At 40.0% G+C, this 23428-nt stretch overlaps 1 protein-coding gene across 6 annotated transcripts in view; it reads right to left on the reverse strand.

The window, feature by feature from the left end:
• The window catches only part of PHTF2 (putative homeodomain transcription factor 2), a 488580-nt gene that overhangs the window by 150031 nt on the left and 315121 nt on the right, over nucleotides 1-23428 (reverse strand). For all 6 annotated transcript variants that reach the window (XM_078679193.1, XM_078679174.1, XM_078679164.1 and 3 more), the window contains 3 exons: nucleotides 19801-19966; nucleotides 14103-14267; nucleotides 1502-1694 (listed from right to left, as the gene is read on the reverse strand). In XM_078679193.1, the coding sequence (XP_078535319.1) occupies nucleotides 1502-1694; nucleotides 14103-14267; nucleotides 19801-19966 (524 nt within the window). The remainder of the gene's footprint in view (nucleotides 1-1501; nucleotides 1695-14102; nucleotides 14268-19800; nucleotides 19967-23428) is intronic.

Raw genomic sequence — 23428 nt, forward strand, 5'->3', positions numbered from 1 at the left:
GAAAACTAGCCTCATTTATTATGCATGATGATTCTTAGTACTGCAGCAGGATTACCATCTTCTGCATAATAACTCTGTACAAAAGTCACCACCATTATCATCCTTGGCCGACAGGCCCACAGTAGCATGACACATCTATGTAGAAGCGCTGAGTACCTTTCAGGTATAGAAGTACCACATCTTCGCTGGGCAAACCAGAGGAGAAGCTTTCATGCTGACATGAGATGCTGAAGTCCCTGCACGCAGACCCTCCAGCACGCAGTAGCCTGACATCCCTCACAGTGTGTCCAACTCGAGACCAAGTAGGGGTCCTTCGTTCCCTCGCAACAGGTAATAGGGTTGGCTCTTTCCTAGGGGGATTCTTGGCTATACACCTACATACATACATGCTAGGTACATTTAGTTAGGATTTGCATCTTAAGAGTACTCATGATTACTACCATGTATCTATATGCCGGCATATATTCACTGTTTTAGCACCAATTCTACCTTTTATTCACTCTGTTGGTGCTTATAGGCGTATACATCTGTTTCTGTCTAATGGTTGTTGCAGCACAGGTATTTTATACTAGAATGACACTGGTTCAATAAATGCTTATTGAAAACATCCCCTCCGTTTATTTTGTATATTCCTGAGCATGAGTGAAAAGTAGTACACTGTTTCCACGATCCCAGAGAGGTCAGGGTTGTCATGTTAGATAGTTGCTAGAAACTATTTTTTCCGTGGTAAGGTAGTGGGGCTTATAGTGGTAATGTGAGCTAGCTGGTCTACAGACTAACATATCCTTTGGGCGGTGTCTGGAATCAGTCTGGACACCAATCCCTTAGTTTATGTTGTCTAAACGCGCATATCCTGTATAGATTTGTAGGAACTACATGATAATACAGTTTTAAGTGCCAGACCTGTTTAGTTCATCACATCCAAAGGTATTGTCCTGCATCAATGAAATACTGGAGCAGACCTAACCTAGCAAGTCAACTAGGTCCCTCAGTGGTTCCATCAATTTATTAACTATCAAAAGCAACAGGGAGAAAGTGCAAGGCAACTGTGTAAGATGTCAAAGAGCAGTCCATGGCTGATCTAATTCAGTTAAGAACCGCCATAGGATTCACAACAATTTACACAAAACATACTGAAAAATACCAAGACTCCAAGTTAAGCTTCTTGCACCCCAGGTAATATAGGAGTACCAAATAATCTGTATGAGCAAGAAAACATACAGGAAACTTAGAAGGCTTTGTAAACCAAAGCAATACTGAGCAACATGTTTCCTCACATGTGGAGAGTGGTCAAAATGATTTTGAGCACAAAAAGTAAGTAGGCCCTTTTCATGAACAGAAACAAAATAAAACAAGTAGTCGCAGGAACAATACAGTTGATGAAACACGTTAACTGACCATCAATATAAATGCCAATAAAGATAAAGAAGTTTCACTTTGGTTTTCTTAACGTCTTATATGCAAGATTTATTATATCTTTGACTGTATACGGAAGACCTACATTCTGATGAACATGTGCGTTTCTCACTGTTCCTGCGTTCCAACATGTCTCTTCAGATCGCAACGAATCACATACATGATCTTGGACGTGAAGACCATCTTCGCTCCTCTTGCCTCTCACCTTGCCGTCAAGGGACACGTAGCCGTTGTCAGTCTCCGTTGATTTATCAATAGAATTCTTTGCTTTGCTTGCACTAAACAGAAAACAAATTCTTCACAAATCAAATCATGGGCCATGCATTCTGCATCCTTTTATCAGATGTCAATGAAGATATAATTAAAAATCAACTTAAATATGAATGTGCTCCAAAGTTAACTTTTTGAAAACCTTTCATTAGTGTACTACAAAAAATATGTTCGGAAAAAAGCATTTCTACAAACTGAAAGTTTGAAAATAAAGCAATGTACAGCAAAGAAAGAAGAAAATTAACTTTGTAAAAGAAAAAAACTGCTCCTCAAAATGTCTCTCTTCGTAAAAGAACATTTGAGGAATAGATTCACTTTTTTGGGAGTGAGGTTCTGCGAAAATGAGATGGATACAGGTTTACCAAAATATTTTTACATTTACGTTGTTTTCCCTACACTTCAGATGCGCCCCTTTTTCTTTCCTTGCCCTATTATTGACTGGGGAACTACACACATTAACACCAAGGTATTCCATCCCCTGCTTGCATTATTGCAGGGCAGCCTTTCCCCTTCATCCTTCATTCAATTGTAGGGCCTCCGATGATCCTTCAAATAGTGCATGGTCTTTACCTTCACCATCCTTGCTAGCAAAGGGACATGATCTCATTCATCAGCCACACAAAATATGACCTTGTTTCCACCTACAGTAGTGGTGGGCTGTTCTCATCTCCTTCTGTGATACTAAGGTTTACTTCTTCCTACTTCTTTGGCCAAACGCCCACCGCTCCCAAATAAAACTCCCTTCGCAACAAGCGATCCTCCTTGACCTACTTTGTGCATTATGGCGGCCGTGGTAGAAGAAGCCTACATTTATTTTGTAAGCATTTCAGTGATTGTGGTGCTCTTTCTTGGCATATTGTGGACATTTGAACTATTATGTTGGCCGTGGCATAAAGTGGCCGTCATTGGCATATTGTGGTCATTGTGCGCATTGCGGTGCCCTGGCAGATTTTCTGTCTTTGCATGTGGTGGCCATTCCAGTAGCAACCAACAGAGGCACTGGAAAAAAGTGGACCACCAGACCCACCGCGCACTAATCATACTTACTAATCAAGTTCAACTCTTTGTAGTTATGCTTCATTTCCTCTAACAATCAAACTTAGAAACAATGGGGATCATACACACCACTCTTTACATCAGAGTATGTCTTTGGCAACAGCAACAACTGTTTGGCTGTACTCTTAACCAATGCTATGAACTTCTCTCTGACCACCCAATAACCAACATAATCTCTGGCCAAAAAGTACAGCTCCATCAGATCTGTTGAGTCACATAGCTCTCTAGCACAATGATGAAGACATTATCATCCTTTAAGCCAAATCTCCCATAATGTACCTCTAAACCTCAAATGAATGTTGCCACAGTGCAATAGATGAACTGCTCAGCGCATCTCATATCCTGATCAGTGTGTACTGCAGATTGAAGAACTGGTGGCTATCAACTGGAACTGCACATTTAAGCCAAAAATACTTTGCTACATCTCCCTCTATGGAAAGGGTTTGGTGTTAGCCTGCGAACTGCAGAGATGATAGGTGCACATCCAGCTATGTAAGTAACAGAACTGGATATATATATAAATGTGGTAAAAATAAACATCCAGGATCTGAGCCCCATGGTCCGAACACCTTACAATGATCAGTTATGGGACCCATTGCCTTTCCTGCCCACCTGGACATTTAGGTCATTCCATGTCAAAGCTGCAGTAACATACTTTTATTCCTACCCGGCGGGAGAAAAAACAAAAGCTGCTCCCACCAGCAGCCTGCACATAGGATGGGTGCTGTCAGGGGAGCCAGCAGGGCTGTGGGGGCTATGGGCCTACCCCCACGGCTCCCAACAGTGTATGTAGGGAGTGCCCCAATGGACCCGGGTTATCGACTAAAAATGGAACCACTTTTTAGAGAAAGACAGAGGCAGAGCAAGAGTGGGTATATATAAATATAGAAGTTGCCTCACCACTTCACTATTTAGGTGGATGAGTCTGATAATTAAAGGTTTACTGTTCTCTCCTAGTAGCGACCTATAGTGCCCTCCATGGATAGAAAGCTTAAATTCATCTCAGCCACTGTTAAACCACTTGGGCCGTATCCCATTCCATTGTTATTTTGTACACCATGGCACCTCAGTTTGGACCCAGCCATATGCAAATCAGTCTTGATCCTGTTTCTAGGTTGCTTGTATTCCAGGTCCAGGAGGACCTGGCTTGGCAGTTCAGGCTGGACTGTTCCCAATGGAGCAGGGACAAGACTGATTTGCATATGGCTGGGTACAAACTGAGGTGCCACAGGGGATAAAAAACAATGGATTGGGATGTGGCCTGAGCGATTGCCAGTGGCTGGGATAAATTCAAACAATCCAACCATCACTTTGTTGTTGTTCCAAGGGCGGCAGGGGAACCATCTTCAATTTACAAAAGTGTTGAGGGTCTACAAGGGAGGACAGCAGCCTCTAAGGGAAGTGTTTTTTTTTTTAAACGGCAAGTATTCTGGGTCACTGAATGCATGACCCCAGAGAGGTTATTTTTTTCAAAGCACTTCAAGCTGCTCTTTAGCTTGAGTGCGAGGACCTCTTGTGGTTGGTTCCGTCAAAGCTTTAAAGTAAGACTCATACCCACATTTAGAGTTGATTGAAATAAAAATACTTAATTTTAAGGAGTTTTGTGAGAATAATTATTATGCATTGCCATGTGTGTATTTATAAGGATTACTTTGGAATATGGTTATTGGTAAATTATTGTGTTGAGTATTAGACAAAGCCAATAGGTTCACTTTATATAGGGTGACGTGCTGACTCCTTGTTAAAGTCAGCAGACCAGTCTTTTAAATGTTGCTGTTCTAGCTTTATGACAAAGCCAGTAGGTCTTTTTTTACTTAAAATGACATGTTTATACTGTCACTTAACATTTAAAAAACCCTCAGGAATTCACTGGAAAAAAACAAAGGTTAATGTGGCGTTATAATTAGATCAGGTAATAAACAGCGTGAAGTTGGAAAGGATCAAAACATTTCAATATCTGGGGGTAACACTTCACGAAAATCTTTCCTGGGGACCCCAATGAGTTAAATCTCAACTGAAACGGTCACAGCTGGCGGGTGGTATTTCTAAAGTCTCAAACACATCGACATTTAAGCCAGTGAGCCCAGCCCTGGAGATTTATAAGACCCAAGCCAGGGCTGCAGCTCTTTATGGGGGAGAGTTGTGGGGGCACTCCGGGGGGAGGTGGGGGTAGACATCGCCAAGATAGAAACTAAATTTATAAGATGCCTGCTGACACTCCCACAAAGTACCCCGCTCCTCCCCCTAAGGCTAGATTTGGGATTGACACCTATAGAAGATGAGCTAGCTTTAAAACCGCTTAGGTTTTGGCATAGGATTTGGGCAACCACAGACCTGCTAGACTATAGGGAAGAGCTAAAGCAAATATTAAGCTTTAATAGCGCAGGCAAAATCCCATGGCTGGCGTTCATAAAACGTGAATTCTTAAATCTGGGCTTGCCGGACATGTGGGACAATCCGGAAAGGGGCTGCCTTGAGGTATCACACAAGTCCCTTACTAGGATTTTCAAGGAGAAAAAATTGAACTCTATTGTCTGTGCCTCAAATTCTGGTACTTTGATTAATTCTTTTTAGCCTTCAAAAATTCTTACTTGTTTGAGGATTTTATGGATGTTGTCTTCCCGATTCGAGCGAGGAAGCTTTTTATCCAATGGAGATATGGCACCTTACCACTTAAAGCCTTTACTAGCAAATGGTCAGCCTCTACTAACAAATCTTGCCCAGGATGTAGCAGAGATTCAGAGAACGAGCTCCATGTGCTCTTCTTCTGTCCAGCTTACACCAAATCCAGGAAGTATTGGCTGGTTCCACTTTGTAGAAATTTAGGTTTTAAAAATTGCTTGTATGCTTTTAGAATTTTAAAGACTAACACATCAAGCCCTATGGTATTTGCACTTTCTACGTTTTTAATAGCTATGTTGTCCAAGCGGCGCCAATTAATTGATATAGAATGCTAAGTTTTAAAATATTTGGATCCTTTCTCTTGTAATTGCAAAATACGCTCAATATGTGTATAATGAATCCCATGGTGTCCATGTATGTTTGTATAATTTATCTCCTTTTATTGTGTATCACTTAGCACTCTTTTATGGCCTGAAATGGTCGAAATAAAGAATTTTTGAACTTGAATAATAAATTACTTTACATTACAGAAAATCCTCAATTTCACTGAAATAACCAAAGGTTAAATTGCCTCTATAGATAGGTGATAATGTCAGTTAAAACTTAACGTTTTAAACTCCGAAAACACTGAAATTCATCAGTTATGTTTAATTGAAGTAACTATAAAACTCACACCCTCACTATGCGCGGTTTATGACCTCACACATTACAACACACGTTATGTTCTTTGATATCACTGATAACTGAAATGACATCATTGATGATAACACTGTGCACAGCCGAGGCACCAGTTATAGTTACTTCGGTCAACTATGGATGGTTAATTTCAGTTTTTTTTATAGTTTAAATCGTTATGTTTTAACTTACATTATCACCCAACTATACACAACAAAAATAATATGAACATTACCTTAATGGTTATTAAAGTTCACTAGATCCATTGCCCCCCTACGTAAAAACCTTGTTGGAAACATTGTTTCTCCAATAGCCCGGATTTTTAAAAAAGCTTCTTCCGCTTTTAGCTGCTGAATAAGCCTTTAGTGGACATACCCCTCTATATGACTGGCGCCCCAATTCCTTCCCACCATACCTAATAGCTTATCACCCAAGAAGCGCTTTCCAAAGGTTATACACCAACCTTTTTCATCACCATACGTCAGTGGAGATAACTTGGCGGGACTTCTGAAGAAGGATGGACACTGGCTAAGAGTACTTTAATCACCATGAAGGTAATTTTTCATTTCTCGGATTTCTCGTTATCGCTCCTTATCAATTTGTTGGGATAAAAAATAAGTTAACGAGGTAGAGTCAGGATGAGCTACCAAGTGAATGATGAGGATTCTCTGTTAGAATCTGACAACCAATCAAGCTGAAGAGCATCCCTAAGAACCTAGACCCTTGCCCATACAGGAGACCAACTGGAGACACTCTAAATAAACATTTAGTAATTGTGCCCCCTGTTCATAGTGCTGTTTTGAGTGTCTTTTCATTTATGAAAGAGGTTTGGGGTACTGCTGTGTTCCTCAACTCATCTAGGGGGACTTATTGTGCCCAGAAAATAGTATCCGCACTGTATTGTTTGGTGGGTTGTGCATTATTGAGTGTCCAACTGGATTTTAAATTCCTATTGGTGCATTGAACTAAGTCCTTGCAACAGGGTGTTAGAAATCTGACCCTTGCTGCTCTGAGGGGGACCCTCAGATCATGACACCAAAGTTGGACTTTACCAACAATAGGAATGCACTTTTTTATTAATGCCATTTGGACACATAAGCCTAACAAACAATAACCGAGTGGTATTTTTAGAGAATACATCTATCGTATATGCAATGATTTATGTTTGAATAGGCTATCAAATAAAATTGTGTATAGAAAAGTCAAATTTGTTTTAGGGAGTTCATCTTTTTATTACAGCTTAGTTCTAGCACCAAAGTCTATAAACTTGATGCCGGTGTAGAGCAGAGTAACTGTTAATAGGCAACAACTGATGCCCTGAACTAATAGAAATATGTGTAGCAGGATTATTTTCAGCACTCTCAAGGACTTGAAGCAGTTTCGTCAATATGGCTGTGAGATAGGCTCCATATTGTGTCAACCCCATGCAGGTCCAGCAATATTGCCAGCACAATCTTTTCCATCCTCAGTACTTTCCCTAATCTATGAAATCACTCCTGTAATGTAGGGGTACAATATTTCCCCCAACGATTGAGGAGTCCGTTTTACTGTCAATAAAGCAAGGAATCTCATTAAGGAAAATGTAATCTATTGCTTTGGTTACCCTTTTCTAAAAGCTTTGGATTTTCAGGAAGGCCCACAGCAAATCCACCAGAGTCCCCTCAGCACCATATCCTCTTCAACATTTGTTTGAGTTACTTGTGTCCCTATCATTTTCTTTGATCGGATGTGGTACCAGTAGCTTGTCTGCTTCACTGTCAGTTTCTTTGACTGGTACTACGTATGTAGTGTTGGGTGCTCTGATATGTATCTGTGCCAATTCATTATTGATTAAATTGTGTCCTATTTCTTTACCCCATCTAAGTTGCTTGAGAGTCCTGTATTGTATCTCGCTTTCTGTCAGAATTTTGAAAAAGGTATGCGATTAGTCTCTTGTCTATTGCCTTCAAATATTTCTGTGTTTCAAATTTGGGTAGTTCAGCTGCAAGGCACAGACCGCGTGTAGTCGATCTAATCTTGAGTTGCATTATCCAATGCCTTACTTGCCAACAGAGGTAACTTTCTCCCTTTGGGATCCCAAAATCTTTATTCAGCATCTCGCTTTCATCTAAGCCTGGAATGCCTGAGTGCCAAAGCCTGGTGGGAACATATCAGCAAGGATAGTGGGGTGAAGGGTGATGGAAAAGAGATCAGTCCTTTCCTAACCACAATTTTGTCCAATTCTGCAAGCATGGACCTAGTTCAGCCCTCATATTCTCTGTTTATTTTTTAATTGGGTAGGATAATCTCTATATGTGCGTTCCAAGACACCCCAATGCTCTTCTGGCCCTAAGCAACCCCATTCCACCATAAAGCATAACTGTGACGTCTGGTAATATCTTATCAGGTCTCGGACTATCAACCATCCTTGCCCTGTTGGTCTGCGTAATGTTTATCTGGCTGCTCTGAATCACTTCCAACAGCACATGAATTCACTAACTGCTCCTTGTAACTTTTGAGAAATACAGGTGAAATTGGAAGCAGTGTGGTATACTTAAGGTACACAATTCTGGGCAATATTGTTATTTTGATCACTGCCAAGTGGCCCAACCATGACAAGCTCCTTGTTTGCTGTCTGAAGGTCCTTTCAAACGTCTTGTAGCAATGGTGAATAACTGACCTCTGAGAGGGTGCTCAATGATAGTGTCACTTTTGTACCAAAATAATCAATTAAATGATTAGCCAGCCCATTTATTGGAAATGGAATTAAAAGTTACTCCTCCTTCTTATATGTGCTGGACAGTTTAAGTTCTTGAGATTTTGAGGTACTGATTTCAAAACGCACTAGGCTGTACTCTTGCAGACTATACACCAGTGCAGGAACTGACCTGCCCAAGTCAGGTAGAAGCATTAAGATGCTATTCGCATACACGGTGAGCTCAGAGGTATATCTATCTATTTTCAGTCCTTAAACTCCTTGTTGCGACTAACTTCATTCACAAACAACTATTTCAACAGGGCGAAGATGAGTGGGAAAAGTGGCCATTTTTGCCTGATCCATCTGATTCTAAAGGGCCTTTATGTGACACAGTTAACTCGCACCCTTTGCAAAAGGTGCTTTAAATTACCAGAGCACCAGAGAAGTGCTCAAACGCGCCCAGAGTGTGGGAGAAGATGTTCTAGTTGACACAGGCGGACCCTTATTTTCATTTCAGTAGAACTGGAAGCGCTCTTCTTTGTTTTATAAACACAGTCAATGATGTGCATAATTTTTTTGGATCATCTCTGAAGGTCCATCAGGGGATGAACCCCGAATTGTCCAGAGCTCTCAGGCATGGCAGAATTAGTTCCAGCCTGGCCTCCAGCAAACCTGTATAGATTTTGGCATCTGTATTTAACAAGGAAATGGACGGTACCAGCTCCCTCTTGTGTCGTTTTTAACCAGGCTTTGGTATCACTCTCGCTTCTAGCACCGAAGCAGCAAATATACCTTGATCACTAAAGGAGTTAAACAGCTTTGTCAGTACTGGTAAAAGCAATGTACACTAAGTGTTATAGAACAGGAGTGCAAACATATGCAGTCGAGGGGACATCCTATTTTGTAGTTTTGAAATACATGAAACGACTTTCTCCGGCTTAAGGTGCTGCCTACTTTCTCTGTATTTATTTATTTTATTTTGAAAGTGTGATGCATTTCGCCTTTGAAAGTGGCTGCAAACCAGTTACGCCACAATCATCCAGTTTGGAGGGACAGCCTCAGAGTAGAGGCCTTTGTAGTATAATCAAATATGTTTGTGATCCCAGTCTATATTCCACATCCCTCCCATCTCATCCATGATCAAATATAAGTCTGCAAGTCAGCAACATACTTGCATTATTGCCTCCACTATAAAACTTCTGCTATGTTCTTAGTAAAGCATGTTCTTTCCTAACATTATTTAAGATGAAGATTTGTGGGCTTATTGCTGTGAGATGTCCCCAGAGTGGTTGGATCCTGTCCTCTTATGTTTCCCTTCTAATTCTTTCAGTTGCAATTCCAGGTGTTGCCGCACATCTGTTCTGCCTCCATTGTAAACTAAGGAGGCAGCTGTGCCATCTTTTCCATGCCTTCAGAGCATACTCACATGTACTGCACCATATTTCCAAAGATATGACTTTATTGCCTCTGCTACAGTTTCTGTACGGTAGGTATTGCAGGGATTGGTCTCCTTCAATGTCCATTGTCCCGAGCGATGTTCACTTAACGTCTGGATTTCGATCGAGATTCGGTTGTGGTCTGAAAGTTTTAAAATCCCTATGATATATCTTTGGAGAGAAGAGGAGGCCAAGAAGTGGTCCAGTCTTGCTTAAGTGTTATGTGCATTGAAATGAATGCAATGTTATTTATTGGGCAAGGAGGCAAATTCACGCCATCTCAATCTGGAGTGCCAGGCAATAAATGATTTGAGAATCCTCAGGATTAACTTTCCCTTTTGAGACCAACCCTGCTTGATATCCCTCTCTGTCATATTGAACTTCTGTTTACGCTGAACAAAGGATTTAACTTCTCATCCAATAAACATGGCTCTTAGAGTACAGCCTCCACTCCCTCCAACTCTGGAAGGCTAGTGCTTGTAGCACCTGGGTGAAGTTTGGGTTGTGATGAGGGAATGTAAAAGGTGACTGATATGAAGTCATGCCCAATGACCTGTCTACAGAGTCACAAGTGTGCTAGGATATACATTTTGGGTCTGGTATTCCAGGGGAACTACAAACAAAATCCAATAGGTACCTACATGCTATGGCTTGGTCCATGAACATCCATTTTTGTCTATTTCTTGGGCTGTCCATGCTTGTAAGAATGCATGTGGGGAGCTTAATATCTCCACAAACCTTGGCTAGCCAGATGTACTCTGGCCCTAGGATGCAACATAATTTGTCTGGATACCTTGCCCTCTTTCACCCCTACACAAGGGTTTTAATTCTCCTTTGAAGTTGTCCCATCTATGTTTGGATGGACACAGGTAAACCTGGAATAGTAATAATTATTAGTTAATATGTTAATTTTTACTGGTGCCAGTCTACCAGTCAGGACAATGGCAATGCTTCTACTTTGTTTAAGTCAGTCTGAATATCTGCCTTAATTGGAGATCAGTTAGCCACAACCAATCTGGAAAGAGAAGCCATGAGATTTATCCCAAAGTATTTAATATATCTGTGTCCAGTTGCAAGGGTATTGCAATTTCATTGTGTATCAAATTAAAATGGGGAAATGAAATGGTTGAACGCACTTGCTCTGAAATACTGACTGTGACACTGACTTAAGGGAATTTCAGACATGCTGCGATCATATTGTACTTCGAACTGGCCCCTGCCTTCTATGCAGACATCTCAAACCTAAGAGTCAGTTGAGATGAGAGGCTAAGAAGGGCACTTACAGATATTGAGATGGAAAGGGCTTTGATGTATACTAAGGTGGTGTGTAAAAACCCTCAATTTAAATGTACCCAATTTAACTTTCACACCAACCCTAAAAGAAATGCCTGCATGTACCAATGAATGTCCGTAGCCTGATGGAGAGGACAGATGGCGCAAGCACATTTTTTCAAATGGTGTGGGACTGCAAATGATCCGGCAGTCCTGGTTGGACAGAAGTGTCCAGTAGTGAAATAAAACGTAACCCTCTCATGTGTTTACTAGGATGCATGCCAAGGCCCAAGAATGCTAAACGTATCTGTGGGTTCATTGGGTTAGTATTGGTAATTGCTAAGGAACATAGCGATGCAATGCAAAGGCTGTAGGGCACTGTGCACTAAGATGTGGTTGCACGATATTCAGAAATGGGTTAGAGCTGAACTAACATGGAACTGAAACATAGTGCGTAGAGAATGGGAGACGTAGCAATTATAGATTGTGACTCTATACTGATAGCACTGCTAGCCAAATTAGAAGAATGAACACTGGACAGTATACGTTTTATATTTGTTATTGATTGTGATATATACTCATGTGATTATCTTTAGATACATCCTCTGGACTCTCTCTGGATGTTGTAGGCATCCATGGGTCGGATGGAATACTAATTAGGCAGTTATTACTGTTAACAGTTGATATGTTTATAGATTCTCTTTAAGTCTGGATTACGGACAGGCTGCTCTATTTTAACTGGCTCACAGGGGAACGTTTCCTTGTGTTCTTGTTTCTAGAAGTTATGCTATGATTTGCACAAACACTAAAAGACCTATTAAATGGAAAAGAAGAAGTTTATAATATGCTGCCCAGGAAAAATGTGAAGAAAGAGCAAGTAAAAAAAATGAGTTGTGTGCTTTTCATGGTGGACTTTATAAGAATGGCGATGCGCTAAAGTTAGCAGTAAATTAAGCAAATTTTAGAGTACGCAAATATAATCAAGACTTTTCAGTGATTGCTGGATATCTGACAAATATGAAAACGGGCCAATACTGCTCCAGTTTGGCATCTCTGATACTTTTTCAAAGCTGAGTGTGCTTGAGAGGTATTGGGGCAGTAAGTGATTTACGCTTTAAATTATAGGCCCACATAGCTAAGTACAGCAAAACAAATACAGTCCTGGAGGCGACACCCATTAGCGAACTCCCCGCCATCATGTTCAGACTAAATTGCAAGACAGTTTGAAGACACTGAAACATGAGGCAAGCCAGCAAAACTCAGGAAATTCATTGATAAGTTAGGCCTGTGGAAAATTCAGCAGAAATAAAGTTGTCAAAGTAGAGAATGGTCATGGTGAAAAGAAAGGGAGTAATTTCAAATATCTACTTTAAACACACTGTGCACAGCTATAAAACAATAGACTGCAATTGTCTTCTCAAAAACATATGGTTTTGCATCCAAAATTGAAGACACTTTGTGAGTCAAGCTAATATACACATATATCTATATGTCCCAAAATGTTTACTGCACAAAAAATGGTAAGCATTCAGTCAGCTGGCACAAATTAATTAATGGACCGTTTTTCACAAGTCAAAATTCAATGTAGAATTTTCTACTGGGAAAAAGTTGAAAAGCATGGGTGTTAACATTTTCAATAAAAAACGAGACTGATTTGTACTGTTGAGTGAGTGCTTGTGATTTCTTCACTGCAGGAAAATTGTTCAGATATATGGACCGGTTTCTTGTTACTGTCGACAAAGCGGTGACAAAGAAATACATCTATAAACATGCCCAAAGATAATAGTACTTCATGCCTAGCTTTACTAATTTAACCTGTTAGAACGTGCATGCAATTCAATAATTCAACGAAGAGGCTACAAAACAAGGAACTCAAACCTCCTTAAGGCCTTTCATAAAACGTTTGCCTTTTTGTGTTAGAAATGTAGCTTCATCAGAGTTAGAGGATGGACACTTACAGGCATTCCAAACAGTAATGTTGTTATAGCATATTCAACTCTTAAGACATAACACAGAAACAATGCAATATACCTTTTCTCTTCAGGTTATCACTTTTGAAGACATTCCACTTTTAAGGAACCCAATGTTTTCTTATTTACTCGCCCTGAAATGTCATGCACATTATGTCCCACCAGTATAGTAGCCAATAAAATTTGCCTTTGTTGGATATTTGTATGATGCCAGTTATGTCAGTACATCTTGCCAACATTGGCATAAAAGATTCCACTGTTCAATAACAAAAAGAGTGCAGAAGGAACAATCTAGTAGACAATTCAGTGCCATGGGCCCATTGTGCTGGTGCTATCTTAATCATTGTTAGGACAACTTTATAAAATAAAGCTGCAGACAAAGCAAAATGACAGCAAATAAAGGAAGAGCAAATAACTTAATAGTGATACTGTTTAAATCTCAGGCTGCAAAAAGTTCAAAGTTTTTAACCCAAAAACGTTTTAATGTTTTTGCAAGATTATCCTGTTGCAGTAAAAGCAGAAAATACAATTGCCCACAAGTTAGTTGAATAAATTTAGAGAGTGTAATTTCTCATATAAACCTTCAAGACAAATATACATTTGGGAATCTTTTTTTAAATTTTTAATGTACTACCAATGATCAATGATCTTTTCAAGAAAGGGGATATTGCATCTCAAAGACAAACATACTCTTAAAAAAATACAAACCCGGATAAATAGAAAGCAGCATGCCAGATATCCCTGAAGACGGAGCCAATACTGTAACAGGTGCTTGTACCATAGCTCTGCATGGTCCCCTCTTGTGTATTATCTGTAGTGCTAGAGCCGTCGCCTTCCCTATGCACTTCCAAATGTGCTGCTTTTCTCAATTTCCTTCAGCAGAAGAAATAAAGTGGAAGGCAACTTTATCATTGTTAACCATCACTGAAGCGACACTGTTCGATCACCCAACTGATCATTCAAAAGAGGGCTAAAACATACCCAACTATTGCCCGCTTTCCTACATATCCAGATTTAAACATTGTTAACTAATTTTTGTCTCTTATGAAACAACACTGTCTATGCCATACAGTCATACACGATAAAACAAATAAAGAATTGCAGTCTTAAAGAGAGGTTGTATTCATTCTGATGTGAAAAATGAGAACTTGAAGAAAAAGTTAATCGTGACATTTTGAAAGATTTACGCGTTTTTGACAAATAAGTTATGAAAAATCAATAGGCAAAATCATTACTAAGCCTGTATGGGTGCTCAACCCATGGCCACGAGGGCTGGATACATATCAGATTTTTTAGATGACCACATTAAATACATGTACATATAATGAATGTAAACAGCACTTCACTGGCTATCCTCAAAATCTGTTATTGAGCAGACCGACCTCTTGGACACGCCTAAAAAAAAGTAAAGTAATCTGATAGGAAGAATTAGTTATGTTCTTGTAAGGGTAGATCTCCAGCATTAGTTTATTTCATAGATACAACTCTTATTTTTGAATAGTTGCCACCATGAAGCCGAGATGTTGTGGATGCTTTTTGTTTAAACCCAGTTTGGAACCCATTCATCTTTTCAGGACTGCTTCTCTTGATATATTCTGCAATTAGTGGTTGGAAAACATAGACCCAATCTATCCAGTGTTGTTGCCTTGTGTAGGAGCAGTTCCAGGCCACAACAGGTTTGAGCTGTTTGAGATGTGTGACAGAAGAGTGCCTCCGTAGGAAGAGTTGGATGTAGTGAATGAGGGTTAGATATATGCTCCAATCAGGTGTCAGCAGACTTGTACCTGCAGTAAGGAGTCCGTAGATAGCCAAGGAGAATTATATTCTTTATAGTGCATCTTGTTATATGATAGACAGGAGAGAAACTTGTTTGGAGGATGTACTATGTGAAAAGAGTATGGAGTTATGCCTTTGTGTCAGAGATGTGTTCCAATTGTGTCACTGCTGATTAGTGCTGCACCGAAGCCTGCCTGTGCTGTAAAATAGGCGCAGCAGTGTTAAGGGTGCATGGACCTGCACGAAAGGTTAAAAGATGTGTAGTGTAGTTCTCCTATACAGAAATTATTAAATAAGACATAAGAGCACAAGACATATGCAAGATCACTTTGTAGTTGTGAGTAGTTTGGAAGAAATCACCTTTCCTTCAAAGCTCTCATGGGAATTCCTGAAAAAGTGTCCTGCTAAAAAGAATTGATATTGTTCTTTTAATGCAGTATTCATCAAAGTATTCTACCACTGTCTGCAGAAGTATGTTGTTTCATGTCACATAATGTAATACAATTTGAAAGCCAAGAGGACCTGAAATCCGGAGTACTGCTGCTAGCTCAAAGGGACGTCAGTGTGCAAGGGACACTGGACACCTAATGACATGAAAATGTGGACAATATTTGGAGTAACGCAAAGCTATGTCCCTAGGTTGATAATATATTCATTAAACTGGAGGAAGAACTCTTAAAAACAGAATGTTTGGACCTCACTCCCTGATCCAATCATTATGAAGCAGGCATTTTTCAGCAAAGTTATCGGAGGGGACAGTAGTGCTTAACATCAACGAATGACATACTTTGAAAGCATCACTTGAATTCTCAAATCAATGCTGGTTTTTCTCATAGGTTGGAACTTGTGCAAGCAACTTCTCAGAAAATCTTGCATTACCAGTGCCAATAACACCATGGATTCTCCTGGTGGCTTTATGCATTTAGCTACGCAAATAAGATGTACTCTTATTGAGGACTGCTGGAAGCTGGACCTCATAAATTCAAGAAAGTAAGGCGCAGTAAATAAGGGTGATGTGGTTAGACACCTTAAGGTTGTATTCCATGTTTTTGTAGCAGCACCTGATGAACGAAACACTTGTTTTTATGTTGAACTCCATGCAATTTTGGCCCAGGCTTAAGTTCACAAATATCAGTTATTTAGCAACCATGCTGCCACGCTCACAGACAATGGGTTCTGAAAGCAAATTTGCAAGTTCTTTTCGATGGCCAGGGTTGCAAACCTTGGCAATGAAACAAGAGCTATTCTTAAAGTTGAGACAGATCTCTTATTAGGGTCATCTTTCACATGTTGGTGTAAAGCATATTAACCTGCACTGTGGTACAAGTGATGGAGGAGGAAAAAGTACACAAACTGATCATAATAATTAGTCGAAATCACATCACCAAACATGCTAAGCAGAAGGTTGTCTGGAAGTAAAAATGTTAATTAACTGCTGTAGCAAGAGAATGAGATGGTCTTCACCTTTCTCGATTGTTTTCTTCAACAAACATGTGACTGATTTGAACATTTGGTTGGGGTCATCCACTATTATATTCTTGATGCCCAGCGCATGCTCGCCGACAAGTATAACCGGATGACGGAGTGACCATATACAAACTGCCTGAGTCGCCAATAACAGCTTTTGCAATCTCATTGTTCCGTGCTTGCCTAGGACGAATATTGTAGACTTGGTATACATCTGTATTTTCAATATAAAAAGAACTTGTGTGCCAGTAAAAATGCATTGCATTCTAAAATGTTAATATGCTGATCTTTGCCTTGAGTACTGAAGATTCCCTTTACTGTCAGATCACACATAAGTGAAGTCCAAACTGATTTCTAAACTTTTGTCTGAAGCGTTTAATCCGGTATATGGTGTTGAAAAAGAATGTTCGCATCCAAGCTGGTTTCACTCAGCCACCAACTAAATAATTTTGTGCTGTTATGAGGAAAATGTAATTTCAGTTCCCAGTTGGTGTTGTCCACCACTTTTAAACACGCCCGTACACCACAAGGAAAAGTTATCACATGCAGTGCCCATTGTAAAATTATTATCACACAGAACCCAGAAAACCCAGAAGGGGCTTGAACTTGAGGAGTGAATGTGATAAGATCTGCTACGCTAAATGGAACGGCCAGCTTGAGAGATTTTTCGTTGTTGACCGATAGGCTTAGGAGATAGAACAATAATAAGCTTGCGTATAGAGCCACTTACTTTGCAGCCTGTGCCATAAATGTCCTCATCAATCAATCATCTGGATAGAGGTACTAAGGGAACTCCTTTCATCAGAGTTAGGCAGCAACTAGACCACTTAGTAAAAACTTTGGGAGCAGACTTGAGAGCAAACCGCAGCATGGTGACCTGGCAATAATGTTAACCAACCACAATCTTCAATGTATCTCAATATTTTGTCAGTAATGTATTGGGTATCTTAGGGTGTGAGACGGACCTATAAACTTTCTTCTGTGAAAAACCCTCATTCCTTTGCCACTTTGTGTACCTTTTAGTGCTCCGGTTACACCGATTTTGAAACAGCCAAAATAATATGTGGCCTTTGTAAAGATTCTAGGGTGTGTTCCGATTTGAGGATACCAACCAGTGACTAGTCACAATTTAAGCAGACCGGGATATCTCGTGCTCGACCAACCTCCCATCCCGCTTGACCCAGGATTTTCTTAACTTTCAAATGGAAAAAAAATGGAATTACATTTGTTTACTCAGTAAAGTATAGTGGTGCTATAAAAATAGCATGGTATTGTTGGTCAAAGAAAGTATAGATTGTACATTTTATTTTAGTCTTGAAGGTTGAAAAATTATGGTAGATCGAGAATGCCCCAGGCTGTCTCCCAGACTGCCTTTTTTTTTTATTACATAGCCTTTTCCACTCACTTGTTTGAAGGAGTCCTCTCCCTCTAAAGGCATATTCAAATTCAACTTCAAGCTGAGTGACCTAAGCAAGATCAAATGTCTTTGTACTATAACTTTGTTAATTTTATATACACCCATTTCTGCTACAACCCGTACTGAGCATCATACATGGTTTGAGGCTAGCATTACAATAGCTAAAGATAGCCTCATCTTCCACTTGTTCCCGTCCACATGAAGGAAGTCAACTAAACCCAACAATTCACCTCAAAACATTTTCACAGCTTCATCTGGCATGAGCAGGTGTCCAAATCACCTAATCACATTCAGACATGTTGTACTTTATATCCAGTCTGTAGTTGAGTGATTGCCAGTACACAGGAGTCTTTATGGCCTACTTTGTCAATAGGTACAATGACATTTCTAGTGGAAATTTCTTTTGGCGAGAAGTGAGGCACTTTCTCATGAAGGAGTCAAATAGTTGTAAATCTTCCTACAGGTAACATGGTCCTTCCAAGGCTCCTCTTCATCTCCTTTATTGCAATTTCATCCTCCCCTTTTTCCAAGGATATCTTATGAATCTATTCAACTTTGATGTGTGTGCTATCAACTACTATGCAGGTTAACTCGCATTCATTGCCACATCCACATTACAGTACCTATATGCATGGGAGGCATCTGTTGTCAGAGTAATGTCCAAACATGTACTATGACAGTTTAACCCTCTATTGTGTCCATCTGAAGCAGAGCTTAAGACTTATGCTTCAAGATGGACTGGTACCAAGAGTCTCGAAGAAGGCCAGCATAGAGTGCAATATCCAAAAATGTAATGGAAATACATTTATAACCCAATGCACATACTAGGCCATTGTGTCAAAGTTTATGTAGTTTGGGCTTCATTAGTAATATTGTTTTGCAAGGATGTACAGCATTTCTGAGCAGAGAGCCTGAAAAGCTTTCGATTCACTGAAAAGCAAGAAAATAGCCCAAAGTAGGCGAATGGACTGCAAATGAAGGATGTGCACAGCTCTCAATGTTCTTGAGGACTAAAAAAAAAAAATTGTGTGTGTATTTCCAAGATGATAGTGCAGATTATTTTTTTTTTTTAATACAATCTTTGAATCAATGACTGACAATGCTGAAATACCTAGTAGGAATTACAGAGAAAAAACAATCTAGCATATGTAGCAAAGAACCTGAAAACAGATAAAGGATGGGATTTTTAGGGATGAAAATTGTAATATATTTTTTAGACCAATATGAGATTATATACTCAAAATAATAAACTAAATTTCTTCAAAATCTGGATACAGCTTTCTTTAAACCTTTCCATTTTACAAAACCTTTCCATTTTAAGTGAGCAATTCAAGTGCATTTCTTTTTCATATGGAGTATTTGAAATTATGTGTGATTTTGCCATATGTTATAAAAATGTCAATACAGAAAAAACACGGACCCTACTTCTGAACATGTACATAGTAGGCCACAAAAGCACAACATACAAAACCAAACTTCTCAGAGATTTGCAAAAATAGCAATAAATGCCACAGTTTGCATTGTTAAACCCATATAATGGACAGCACAATCTAAATTCTATCAGTGAAATCTGGCAAGAGTAGGCTTTGCAAAAGGAAAGCAATGCTCAAACTAACCACAAACAACGTGGTTTCTTAATTCACACATTACACAGCACATAAAAATTGGGTTCAAGGACCACAATTTTCCAACAGCATTCCATGCACACAAGCGAAAATGGCTGCATAAACATAGTTGGTACCATACCTTCTTCTTTTGCCTCCTGTGCTCAGAGACGGTTTAGGAGTTCGTGTTGAAACAATCTGACAGTGTACAGCCCCAAGCAATAACATAAGCCATATTGGCCCAACTACCTCAGTCAGAGGCACACAATGTGGGCCTGGAGCTATGAAAAATAATACTATTGCGGTAACTGTGGAGAAAGATAAGAAATGAGGTATGTTACTTTAACAAAGTGGCAAAAAATTAAGAAGCAAGCACCCCCCTCCCCATTGAAACAGTGTCAGTGCCAAACCAAAGAGCAATGCAATAAGGTTTTTAAAACACACATCGAAAACAAAGCATAGGGAAGCAATTTTATAGCGAGGCAGCGACTATATTCAGTTTCTATAGGAACATTTACAAAATAAAGTCATAATACAATTTAACCAAAACAAAACGGAAGTCGTAACAATCTTTTTATAATATTAATATGACATATTTTAAAACAGTAGCTGGCTACTTAGGCCTCAAATATTACTACAAGGTTCAAACTCATGTTTCTGAAAAAGATAGCACAGTTGAATCACTCCATGTTCATTGGCACAGCACTTCCGTACAGTAGTGCAAGAGTACAAAGGATTGAATAGCAGATCTGAATTTGCCTTCTGGAAGAAACGGTTCCACTTGCTATAGAAGAGAGAGCTGGTTCAGGCCGTCTATTTTTTTGGCAATGTGCTCCTTGAGGATGAGGCTGGTAACCAGGGTCAATCCAAGTGACTTGGTATTAATTGAAGTTCAAATCTACCAAGATCCATGTCATTGAGCCAGGTTTGCATTGTTTATTTTTTATTGTTCTAGGTAGATAATAAGCCCTCAGTTTTGGTTGGGATGAGCTGGACATGATATGCAGGCAGTGCATAGTATTTAGTGCATCCCATTGTACTCCCAATCCCTTCACATCTGAGCTGGTGTCTGGAAAGCAGAGAGTGATGATGTAGGAGAATGGTGGTGTGCAGTATGTAGTGGAGGCTAAAAGACAGTGTCAGTTGGAATACGTGTGGGATCCTGACAGGATCTACCCGTTGTTGCTGTAATCTATGGGCCTAACATGAAATAAAGAACTTGGCTCTAACCCCGAAGGCTTCAGAATCTTGTATGGAGAAAATGCCTTTTTAACTCCAACATTTTGGAAACAGATTTTTAAAGGACCTGCGTAAAAATCAACAAGATCCTGGTGGCAGCTGGGAGCCCTTTCTGGAAGAGGAGGCCAGACGTTAGAAGGAAGATAGCCCCATAACCATGGAGGACTAGTTTGAGGCTGTGCCAGCTAAAGCTGCTCAGCAGGTAGAGACCAGTGAACAGGGTTGGCATGGCCTGACAAGGAACCAACTCAGGAAAGTTACAAACTGAGGTGATTTGTCCCAGTGTATAGTCCTGAGCTTAAGGTGTCCAGGGTGAATCCAAGTAATTTGGTATAAGGTAAACGTTTGGGTTCGAAGCAGTCAAGTTTCAGGTCATTGAGCCAGGTTTGTATTTTTTCTGTTTTACGTTGTTATTGACAAATAACAGGAATTCTGTCTTGGCTGGGCCAAACGTCATGTAAGCAGTAGATATCCAGGTCTGGGTAATGTGCAGACAGTGTTTGAGTCACTGGCTATGTGAAGCAGAAGACACCTTCAAGTAGAGATTTGCGGAGAGACAGTGATAATAAGGGGGGAGACAACATAAGTAAACTTCAAAATAGTTTCCCTACCATCAACAGCACCCAGGTGTCTTGTGAAATGCTTTTAGAGGCTTGAAAGCCTCAACAGACTGCCCACGTACCTGTTAACTGAGCATCATGTTCAACTGGGATGTGGAGTCAATTGTACATCATCTGCTCAGAGCAGGGTATGAATTTTTAACAGGTGTTTGAGGAGGTGTGAGGCCTCTTTCTAGATCTGTTGAGGAAATAGGCAGACCTAGTTGTTTGGCAAGGGAATGAATAAGTACGTCTGTGATTGATCAGTCAGCGTAGGGGTGAAGGAGCGATTTCAAAAGATGTGAGAACTCCAAGATCTGCTGGAGGAATTCACACGGACATCCACTTGTTTGGAAAAGCCTTGATTAGCCTAGTACATTTGTGATCAATACCCTTGCGCAGGAGGCCAGTAATGAGATGATCTGTGTGGAGGTTTAATTGCCATCAATAATTGCAATTTTTCCATCAATGCCATCTTCTAGCAGAGGTCAAGTACCTCGTTTGTGACAGAGCGAAAAGTATAGCTCTTTCAACACAGAGATCCAGCTTTTTATCCTGAGGCTTGGATTAGGAAAAGTGCAGTAAGGTAGACCTGCACCAAGAGCTTCACCATGGACAGTGTCATCACTTCAATCACAGGAAAAGGTCCACAAGCAAAATGTAGTAAAGTAGCCACAAATCAGTAGGCTTCCAATTCTTGCAGAAAAAAAAGACACCAAGATTGCATCTATGCAGGTTTTAAGTGAGCAAATGAAGCTATTTTGGAAGAGAATCTTCCTGAGAGTCAATGGAACTTAGTTCCTTGTCTTGGGACACAACGGCCATACATACTTTGTATTTGGCTCTGCTGAAGTCAACCAAATACACGGGGGGGGGAGGTGGAGGAGACCAAGAGAGGCACAAAAAGCCTCAAACACAAAGGCTCTATATTTACTCTCCAGCTTCTTGCCGACAACCAAGCCAGAACGTGTTTTCTGCCAAATTGTCATAACGCCTTAGCCATGTTGAGATGGCACTCCTACAGGGTAACAGAGGACCTCTGATCGTCGCTGTAAGACAGAATGAGAGAATTCTTTCGATTCTTTTTACGTAGGAAAGTTCGTATTCTCCTCATGATCCTTTTCTGGTGCCACATCTGGGGTTGAGACTCCAGCATCCTACTGAAAGCTGGATATTAAGGGGCAAGTCCACCAAAAATATAAACCTGGGAGGAATATTGCTCAGGCAACCATCCCAAAATGGCCTTAAAGACCAGTGTAAACATGGTTTCCTCGGACTCGGAACAGGAAACACAGGAGCTAAAGGGAAAATGGGAGTGACAAATGACACCCAAAAAAAACAGATGAGGTGCGGGGTCTAGTGACTGACTGGTGTCAACGACTGAAGAGGTGAGAGGGAAACAGAGACCTCAGATGAGTACTCAGTAGCTATTCGAGAGCCTCCAAACAGTACATTCACTGGTGAGAGAAAGAGTTCAAGTTGAATTATGCCCTTTCAAGACTACTATACATTGAATGAATATTAGTACCTGCAACAATCAAGGTGAGATAGAAAGACATATTGATTTTAGAAAATAGTAATTTAAAAAAAGTACAATGCTGCAATAGTAGAATGCTCTAGTTGAGCTAGAAAAAGGTTTAGGCCTGGACAAAATTGTAATTGCGCTGGTGAATTATGCAAACGTCCTGATGTTCGTGCAGCGCAAAATCTGTGCGTAATTCTTTTTTAAGCCAGCACTTGAGTAAAAGAGAAAAAAAAATAGAAAAAAATCTTGAAAGATATCAAAGGGAGAATGCGGATTCTAGAACAAAATGTCTCCTATTGAGACTAGAAATTCCTTTTAATAATAAGAATAACATCTATTGTGACTTTCCTAGCATTTACCTATATAGTTATTCTACTAGTGCCTTGACTAACTGGAATGGATAATAT

The sequence above is a fragment of the Lissotriton helveticus genome, chromosome 1_1 (assembly GCF_964261635.1).
Source record: "Lissotriton helveticus chromosome 1_1, aLisHel1.1, whole genome shotgun sequence".
NCBI lineage: Eukaryota > Metazoa > Chordata > Amphibia > Caudata > Salamandridae > Lissotriton > Lissotriton helveticus.